Source organism: Gobio gobio, assembly GCF_949357685.1.
Source record: "Gobio gobio genome assembly, chromosome: 23".
Lineage (NCBI taxonomy): Eukaryota > Metazoa > Chordata > Actinopteri > Cypriniformes > Gobionidae > Gobio > Gobio gobio.
In genome coordinates this window covers 999,386-1,010,000 of record NC_137119.1, presented here as the reverse complement: position 1 = coordinate 1,010,000, position 10,615 = coordinate 999,386, and the positions used below count along the sequence as shown (strand labels likewise).

Here is a 10,615-nt window from a genome sequence, read left to right as displayed (position 1 = left end):
ATTTGTAAATATGCATCCTTTCCTGTCATTCAGACCTGCAACACATTTCAAAAAAAGTTGAGACAGGAGCAATTTAGGGCTAGTAATGAGGTAAAATGGTTAAATAATGATGTGATTTGAAACAGGTGATGTCAACAGGTGATTGTAATTATGATTTGGTACAAAAGCAGCATCCAAGAAAGGTCTAATACTTTAGGAGCAAAGATGGGCCGAGGATCGCCAGTTTGCCAACAAATACGAGAGAAAATTATTGAAATGTTTAAAAACAATGTTCCTCAAAGAAAGATAGGAAGAGATTTGGATATTTCACATTCAACAGTGCATAACATAATTAAAAGATTCAAAGAATCTGGAGGAATTTCAGTGCGTAAAGGACAAGGGCGCAAGCCTAAGCTGAACAACCGTGATCTCCGATCCCTCAGGCGGCACTGCATCAAGAATTGTCATCTAGAAGCGATATCACCACATGGGCTCAGGACTACTTGGCAAACCTTGTCAAGTACACAAACGTAGTTACATCACAAATGCCAGTAAACTGTACTGTACAATCCACACTAAAATCCAGTAAAACTTACTCCAAAAGGAAGCCCTATGTTAACAGTGTCCAGAAGCGCCGTCGACTTCTCTGGGCTCGAGGCATCTGGGATGGACCATCACACAGTGGAAACGTGTACTGTGGTCAGATGAAGCAGTATTTCAGGTATTTTTTGGGAGGAATGGACGCCGTGTGCTCCGGACCAAAGAAGAAAAGGATCATCCAGACTGTTACCAGCAACACGTCCAGAAGCCAGGGTCTGTCATGGTCTGGGGTTGTGTCAGTGCCCTTGGCAAAGGTAACTTGCACTTCTGTGAAGGCACCATTAATGCTGAAAAGTACATAGAGATTTTGGAGCATAATATGCTGCCTTCAAGAAGACATCTTTTCCAGGGACGTCCATGCATATTTCAACAAGACAATGCAAAAGCACATTCTGCACACATTCTGCAGTCCTGGCTGTGGAGGAAGAGGGTTCGGGTACTTGACTGGCCTGCCTCAGTCCCGACCTGTAGAGAATAGAGAATGTGTGGCAACGAAGACCCAGAACTGTTGCCCACCTTAAGACTTGTTTGTTTTTTGAAATGTGTTGCAGGTCTGAATGACAGGAAAGGATGCATATTTACAAATGACATGAAGTTGACCAGACAAAACATGAAATATTTTGTGTTCATATTGTCTGCAATGAAATACAAGTCAAAGTAAATTTAGAAATCACTTCTTTTTTTATTTGCGTTTTCCATACTGTCCCAACTTTTTCTGATTTGGGGTTGTATTATAAGGAAAGGCCTTATTTTGTGCCACCTTCATATATGATATTTGACATATTAAAGTGTTTCTCTGTGTGAGAGAAGGTCAGCACACACACACACACACACACACACACACTGCCCCTGCCCCTAAACCTACCCATCACACACACACACACACACACACACACACTGCCCCTGCCCCTAAACCTACCCATCACACACACACACACACACACACACACACACACACACACACACACTCACATAAGGCTCGTCCTCCTCACACTGCTCACTCGGGGCCGTGGGGTCCGCCGTCAGAACCAGCTGCTGGATCGAGCCCTGGACGGAGAGAGAGAGAGAGAGAGAGAGAGAGAGAGAGAGAGAGAGAGAGAGAGAGAGGGGTCATGCACTCATTTCTCCCAGAGTTTAATCAGCCTGAAACTGATTCACCGCGGCTGTAAATCACAGTACACACACACACACACACAGATCCACACACACAGAAACACACAACACACACACATCCATTCCTCCAGAACTCCAGCCCTGCTCACAATCACAAGAGTAAAGGTTTGATTGATCTGAGCTCGAGCGGCCATCATCAGTCCTGCTGTAAACTCGTGTTTTCTCAGAGATCTGACGAGCTCAAGCCCTGATTAGCAGAGGAGAGCTTGGCGAACTCCATGTGCAACACATCCAGAGGACAAGCACCTGTTTCCCATCCGCCACAGCTGAGAGTGTGGGAACGAGAGAGAGAGAGAGAGAGAGAGAGAGAGAGAGAGAGAGAGAGAAAGAGAGAGAGAGAGAAAGAAAGAAAGAAAGAAAGAAAGAAAGAAAGAAAGAAAGAAAGAAAGAAAGAAAGAAAGAAAGAAAGAAAGAAAGAAAGAAAGAAAGAAAGAAAGAAAGAAAGAAAGAAAGAAAGAAAGAAAGAAAGAAAGAAAGAAAGAAAGAAAGTGCTTGATAGACACCAAAAAGACCAACTACAATGCATCAAATCAACATTTGTCATGAATTTTAGGAATTGACATGAGCTCTAGCGCCCCCTATCGCTGATGAGATGCTCAGTGAGCCTCCCTGGGCCCTTCTAAAGACTTCCTGGGCCCTTCTAAAGACTTCCTGGGCTCTTCTAAAGACTTCCTGGGCCCTTCTAAAGACTTCCTGGGCCCTTCTAAAGACTTCCTGGGCTCTTCTAAAGACTTCCTGGGCCCTTCTAAAGACTTCCTGGGCCCTTCTAAAGACTGGGCTCTTCTAAAGACTTCCTGGGCCCTTCTAAAGACTGGGCTCTTCTAAAGACTTCCTGGGCTCTTCTAAAGACTTCCTGGGCTCTTCTAAAGACTTCCTGGGCTCTTCTAAAGACTTCCTGGGCCCTTCTAAAGACTTCCTGGGCTCTTCTAAAGACTTCCTGGGCCCTTCTAAAGACTTCCTGGGCCCTTCTAAAGACTGGGCTCTTCTAAAGACTTCCTGGGCTCTTCTAAAGACTTCCTGGGCTCTTCTAAAGACTTCCTGGGCTCTTCTAAAGACTTCTTGGGCCCTTCTAAAGACTTCCTGGGCTCTTCTAAAGACTTCCTGGGCCCTTCTAAAGACGTCCTGGGCTCTTCTAAAGACTTCTTGGGCCCTTCTAAAGACTGGGCTCTTCTAAAGACTTCCTGGGCCCTTCTAAAGACTGGGCTCTTCTAAAGACTTCCTGGGCCCTTCTAAAGACTGGGCTCTTCTGCTGGCACTGGCTTGGCTCCCCTCCCTCCCTCCTTGTCTCTGTATTTTGATCTTCCCGTCTTGTGTTGTCTGTTATTGCATGTTGGTCTTGTGTTGTCATGTTTCTGTCTTGTTTGTAGTGTTCCTCCTTAGGGACCTTTTGGTAGTGTAAGGGCTCTGTCCCTTCGGTCTGTTTATTCTTGGTTTGGTGACAGAGCTCTGACTCTCACACCAGAGAGTGAGCAAATGTCATTTTCGGTTTCAGACTCATTCTGATGTGTTTGCCCAATGAAACAGGAGAACCAACTGAGGCAGAGCAAACTTTCCCATGATTATCTCCATAAAGCAGGAGAATACCATTCCAGAGATAAGAATGAACTCACTCCACCATTACGACAGTAAGGAGTTTCTGACTGATATTTCATCCACAGGCTTTTGTGAGTCAGTAATGGTTATAAATTCCACAAGGCTAAACGGTTTAATCTACTCACAACTTTTGGGGAAACTTGTAATAGTGTCTTCTCAAAGAGTGAACATAACCTAGTTAACTAGTACACTTAACTACTCATTTTCAATAACATTTTCTCATTCATATTTTCAATTTTCTGTAAATTTGTGAGCAGAAAACAGAAAAACTAGAGTTCCAATGATTGTATGGTGTATTTATAGCAGTTTTACAGACGGACTGCAGCTGTAAGCCCCATCGCTCTCAAAGACTCGTTTATTCAGACAGTCAGAGGAACAGCCTCTGTTGACTCAGCATATGCAAATCCACACACCGACTCTGGCCACACACACACACACACACACACACACACACACACACACACACACACACTGAAGTCCCTTCCTCTTGTTTAAGGCAGTGTGTGTCCTGACTAAAGCATATGAGAACGAGTAACAGGACATTCTGTAGCCCCGCCCACAGAGGACTCTCATTGGTCTAAAGGCCCATTCCCCCCAATGACGATATAGTGATATCAATAAAGATATAGTTTAGGTTAGAGTTATAGTTTTATCAGAGTTCACAGCACAACTATATCGATAACGACACAGAGGAGCGATATCACTGGAATCACTTTAAGAGCGATTTGTTTCCAGCTGATGAAGATGAACGATAAAAACATTGACAGCCAATCAGAATCCATCCTGCTTTAAAGAGCTTGAGCATTTACACTCACCTAAAGGATTATTAGGAACACACACTAATACTGTGTTTGACCCCCTTTGGCCTTCAGTACTGCCAAGGTGCTGAAAGCATTCTTTAGAAATGTTGGCCATATTGATAGGAGAGCATCTTGCAGTTGATGGAGATTTGTGGGATGCACATCCAGGGCACGAAGCTCCCGTTCCACCACATCCCAAAGATGCTCTATTGGGTTGAGATCTGGTGACTGTGGGGCCATTTTAGTCCAGTGAACTCATTGTCATGTTCAAGAAACCAATTTGAAATGATTGGAGCTTTGTGACGGTGCATTATCCTGCTGGAAGTAGCCATCAGAGGATGGGGACATGGTGCTCATAAAGGGATGGACATGGGCAGAAACAATGCTCAGGTAGGCCGTGGCATTTAAACCATGCCCAATTGGCACTAAGGGGCCTAAAGTGTGCCAAGAAAACATCCCCCACACCATTACACCACCACCACCAGCCTGCACAGTGGGAACAAGGCATGATGGATCCATGTTCTCATTCTGTTTACGCCAAATTCTGACTCTACCATCTGAATGTCTCAACAGAAATCCAGACTCATCAGACCAGGCATTTTTCCAGTCTTCAACTGTCTAATTTTGGTGAGCTGGTGCTAATTGTCGCCTCTTTTTCCTATTTGTAGTGGAGATGAGTGGTACCCGGTGGGGTCTTCTGCTGTTGTAGCCCATCCGCCTCAAGGTTGTGTGTGTTGTGGCTTCACAAATGCTTTGCTGCAGACCTCGGTTGTAACGAGTAGTTATTTCAGTCAAAGTTGCTCTTCTATCAGCTTGAATCAGTCGGCCCATTCTCCTCTGACCTCTAGCATCAACAAGGCATTTTCTCCCACAGGACTGCCGCATACTCAAGTTTCAAGTTTCAAGTTTATTATATTTATAGAGCACATTTAAAACAACCTTGGTTGACCAAGGTGCTGTACAGAAGTTACCTATGTCCATTACTGAAAAAAAAAAAAAAATAGACATTCACAAGACATTAAACGCACAAGAAAACAGATAGGTTTTCAAAAGACTTTTGAACTCAGATACTGTGGGTGCAGTTTTGATCGATAAAGGCAGTTTGTTCCATAACTTTGGGCCAGCTACAGCCAGGGCTCTGTCCCCCCTGCATCTCAGTCTAGATCTGGGTACCCGTAATAGGTGACTAGTCTGTGATCTGAGTGCTCTGAGTGGATTGTGCGCAGTAAACAAATCTGACAGGTATTGAGGAGCAAGACACTTTTTGTGGCTTTGTAGACAAATAATACGATTTTAAATTCAATACGATATTGAATCGGTAACCAGTGCAATGAATGTGAATGCATACTGGATGTTTCTCCCTTTTCACACCATTCTTTGTAAACCCTAGAAATGGTTGTGAGTGAAAATCCCAGTAACTGAGCAGATTGTGAAATACTCAGACCGGCCCGTCTGGCACCAACAACCATGCCACGCTCAAAATTGTTTAAATCCCCTTTCTTTCCCATTCCGACATTCAGTGTGGAGTTCAGGAGATTGTCTTGACCAGGACCACACCCCTAAATGCATTGAAGACACTGCCATGTGATTGGTTGATTAGATAATTGCATTAATGAGAAATTGAACAGGTGTTCCTAATAATCCTTTAGGTGAGTGTATAAATAAACAGAACAATACTGTGTGCTGATGTGGACGCTAATATAGTTATTATTATAGTTATCATTCCTGGTGTGGAAGGGTCTTAAAATACTCCACTAACTGCACAAAAAACATCAAAAATCAAATGTAAACAGGAAAATGTCAGGTTCTGTGTTGTTTTGTTTAATAACTCAAGCTGTTAAACACTGCTGGTCATGTGACCTCAAAATGCAGAATGAAAATAGCTTCTGATATGACTGTCGCTGTTGCATATCACTGTAAACATAAAACATAATGTTAGGTTTGAAACATTTAAAGTGAAATAAAATGTACTGGAAACAATGCGAGTACCACAGCAGATTGAAAAATGACATTCTAGAGCTACATGAGCACATGAGGCGGAGACGAAGTGTGTGTTCGGCCAGAGCTATGAACCCACTGATTTATAAACGCTAAGAGTAGGCCAATCCTGCACTGTGTGTGTGTGTGTGTGTGTGTGTGTGTGTGTGTGTGTGTGTGTGTGTGTGTGTGTGTGTGTGTGTGTGTGTGTGTGTGTGTGTGTGTGTGTGTGTGTGTGTGTGTGTGTGTGTGTGTGTGTGTGTCTCTTGGCACACTGAACTACAGTGAGACAGCCGTGTGTCTGGCCTCGATTCCAAACATACTCATCTGATCAACACAAAAGAATGAAAGGTTGCATTTTGTAACCAGTTAGCACAAGTGTTATGTATTATTTAATCTCCCAAGCAAGATGTTTGACTACTGACATGAAGTCTGGTGCCCACTGTAGATGTTTTTAGCCAAAAACTGCCTGATGGACAAGCCCTTCCTGTGTCCAGTCACTGTTTATCTTCATCTAACACTGTCCTAACAAGATGTGATGCGATTCCAGCGACAAGCGATCTGTCCACACAAAACACGAAAGATGAGACATGACAAAATCAATCAAAACTCACAGCCAATCAGAAGAGTGTGTGGGCGGAGTCTCTCTGCAAACGCACTCGCAACCAAATCAATAAAAACTCACAGCCAATCAGAAGAGTGTGTGGGCGGAGTCTCTCTGCAAATGCACTGCACTCGCAACCAAATCAATCAAAACTCACAGCCAATCAGAAGAGTGTGTGGGCGGAGTCTCTCTGCAAGCACACTGCACTCACAACCAAATCAATCAAAACTCACAGCCAATCAGAAGAGTGTGTGGGCGGAGTCTCTCTGCAAACGCACTCGCAACCAAATCAATAAAAACTCACAGCCAATCAGAAGAGTGTGTGGGCGGAGTCTCTCTGCAAGCGCACTGCATTCACAACCAAATCAATCAAAACTCACAGCCAATCAGAAGAGTGTGTGGGCGGAGTCTCTCTGCAAATGCACTGCACTCGCAACCAAATCAATCAAAACTCACAGCCAATCAGAAGAGTGTGTGGGCGGAGTCTCTCTGCAAATGCACTGCACTCGCAACCAAATCAATCAAAACTCACAGCCAATCAGAAGAGTGTGTGGGCGGAGTCTCTCTGCAAGCGCACTGCACTCACAACCAAATCAATCAAAACTCACAGCCAATCAGAAGAGTGTGTGGGCGGAGTCTCTCTGCAAACGCACTCGCAACCAAATCAAACAAAACTCACAGCCAATCAGAAGAGTGTGTGGGCGGAGTCTCTCTGCAAACGCACTCGCAACCAAATCAATAAAAACTCACAGCCAATCAGAAGAGTGTGTGGGCGGAGTCTCTCTGCAAATGCACTGCACTCGCAACCAAATCAATCAAAACTCACAGCCAATCAGAAGAGCGTGTGGGCGGAGTCTCTCTGCAAGCGCACTGCACTCGCAACCAAATCACTCAAAGATCTGAGGTGAATTATCCATTTCCTGTCTTTAGTCACTGTATACTTGCATGGCATGGGGAAGAGCAGCTTGGACACTCTGCTAAACATCTCATACAGGATCGACATGATCAGAGAAGTTCTATTTTGACTGAACTATCCTTCAAAAGTGTTTTTCATTTCTTTTTGAGAGAATAGAGAAGAGGAAAACATAAATTCATGCACTTTAGGGTCCAAAAAGATCAAATAAATTAAAATACAAGTCCAGTCTCATGTCTCCAGGCATGTAAGACTGCCACGTTGTCGTCTTGCGGCGAGGCTGATGTTGTCCAATGTTGTTCAGAATGTGAACGAGCCACAAATCAATGTGTTGGCGTCTGTGCTGGAGCGGTTATATGGCACATCTGTGTCCTGACGTACGTTCAGCTGCTCATGTTAATGTAGGCACTTTAATTGGTTTAGAGACGATGCATTTTTTGTTTTCCTTTATGAAAAAACAACCATGGTCGTCAGAACATTCCTGGAATGAACTGTGATTAATGTGCTATGTGACTCTACTGTGGTTTATACGCTGATGTTCAGTTTGAGGAGCCAGTCTACAGGATCTGCCCTGGAGAAGCTGCCCCAGAACACTCAGAGGGTCCGTTAGTGAGGACAGACACGGTCAGTACACACTTTAGCTTTGCTACAAAACTTTTGTTGAACACAAAAGAAGATATTTTGAAGAATGTCTGTAACCAAACAGCTGTAGGGCACCACTGACTGAGTATGATGAGTATTTTATTCCATACTACAGAAGTCAGTGGTGCCCTACAGCTGTTTGGTTACAGTCTTCAATTTAGATTTTTTCTTCTTTTGTCTTCACATTCTCATGTTGAGTTTCTTGTGCTCACTAAAAGGTCTCCTTATAACGAGTGCTTCAAATAACCTTCATGTAACTGTCTGGTGCTCTTCTGCCACTTTTGACAGAAACATTTACATTTTGAAATGTTAACCCTAACCCAAACCCAAACCCAAATCCGAACCCTAAACCTAACCCAAACCCAAACCCAAACCCATATCCAAACCCAAACCCTAACCCAAACCCATATCCAAACCCAAATCCAAACCCATATCCAAACCCATATCCAAACCCAAACCCTAACCCTAACCCTAACCCTAACCCTAACCCTAACCCAAATCCAAATCCAAATCCAAATCCAAATCCAAATCCAAACCCATATCCAAACCCAAACCCAAATCCAAACCCATATCCAAACCCAAATCCAAACCCATATCCAAACCCATATCCAAACCCAAACCCAAATCCAAACCCATATCCAAACCCATATCCAAATCCAAATCCAAATCCAAATCCAAACCCAAACCCAAACCCATATCCAAACCCAAACCCTAAGCCTAAGCCCAAAAGATTGGAGCCATCTCAGTATTAACAAATAGTGGAGTAGGATAAAAATACTTGAATATACTAAAAACGACCTTCATAAAGAGTAGGGATGGGATTACCGTGGACTTGAAACAAGTAAAATGGCATGGCTGAGGACAACAAATTAGGGTCAGAGACGTGGAAAGAAGGGGAAAACAAGATAACAGGAGAATTGTGATTGAAAAGAAAAAAAGAGGGGGAGGAATAACCAGCGGCAAGAGTGGAGCAGCCTCATCAAAAACATGCGCCGGCCAGTGCCTTCCGGCGTCCTCCCTAAACCAAACTGGACGGCCCGAAAGGGTGGTCTCGGGGGAGGCGTTGCTTTCTCAAAAAACCTAACCCAAACCCAAATTCAAACCCTAACCCAAATGCAAACCCAAACCCAAACCCTAACCCAAATCCAAACGCAAACCCAAACCCAAACCCTAACCCTAACCCTAACCCTAACCCTAACCCTAACCCAAATCCAAATCCCTAACCCTAACCCTAACTAACCCTAACCCTAAACCTAACCCTAAACCAAACCCTAAACCAAACCCAACCTAACCTAACCTAACCTAACCCAAACCCTAACCCTAACCCTAACCCAAACCCAAACCCAACCTAAGACAAACCCTAACCCTAATCCAAATCCAAACTCCAACCCAAATCCAAATCCAAATCCAAACCTAAACCTAAACCTAAACCCAAACCCTAAACCCAACCAAAACCCTAAGCCTAACCCAAATCCAAACTCTAACCCAAACCCAAATCCAAATCCAAATCCAAATCCAAACCCAACCTAACCTAACCCAACCCAACCCAACCCAAACCCAAACCCAAACCCAAACCCTAAACCAAACCAAACCTAACCTAACCTAACCCAAACCCTAACCCTAACCCAACCTAACCTAACCTAACCTAACCTAACCTAACCCAAACCCAAACCCTAATCCTAACCCTATCCCTAACCCTAACCCAAATCCAAATCCAAATCCAAATCCAAACTCTAACCCAAACCCAAATCCAAACCTAAACCTAAACCTAAACCTAAACCTAAACCTAAACCCAAACCCTAAACCAAACCCAACCAAAACCCTAACTCTAACCCAAATCCAAACTCTAACCCAAACCCAAATCCAAACCCAAACTCAAACCCAAACCCTAAACCAAACCCAATCTAACCCAAAACCAAACCCAACCCAAACCCAAACCCAAACCCTAAACCAAACCAAACCTAACCCAAACCCTAACCCAACCTAACCTAACCTAACCTAACCTAACCTAACCTAACCCAAACCCAAACCCTAATCCTAACCCTATCCCTATCCCTAACCCAAATCCAAATCCAAATCCAAATCCAAACTCTAACCCAAACCCAAATCCAAACCTAAACCTAAACCTAAACCCAAACCCTAAACCAAACCCAACCAAAACCCTAACTCTAACCCAAATCCAAACTCTAACCCAAACCCAAATCCAAACCCAAACTCAAACCCAAACCCTAAACCAAACCCAATCTAACCCAAAACCAAACCCAACCCAAACCCTAACCCTAACCCTAACCCTAACCCTAACCCTAACCCAAACCCAAACCCAAACCCAAAAAT

At 43.8% G+C, this 10,615-nt stretch overlaps 1 protein-coding gene across 2 annotated transcripts in view; it reads right to left on the bottom strand.

Annotated features, from left to right (window-relative positions):
* col15a1a (collagen, type XV, alpha 1a) overlaps positions 1–10,615 on the bottom strand; it is a 129,862-nt gene that overhangs the window by 74,976 nt on the left and 44,271 nt on the right. For both annotated transcript variants that reach the window (XM_079805942.1, XM_079805943.1), the window contains exon 4: positions 1,552–1,626. In XM_079805942.1, the coding sequence (XP_079662068.1) occupies positions 1,552–1,626 (75 nt within the window). The remainder of the gene's footprint in view (positions 1–1,551; positions 1,627–10,615) is intronic.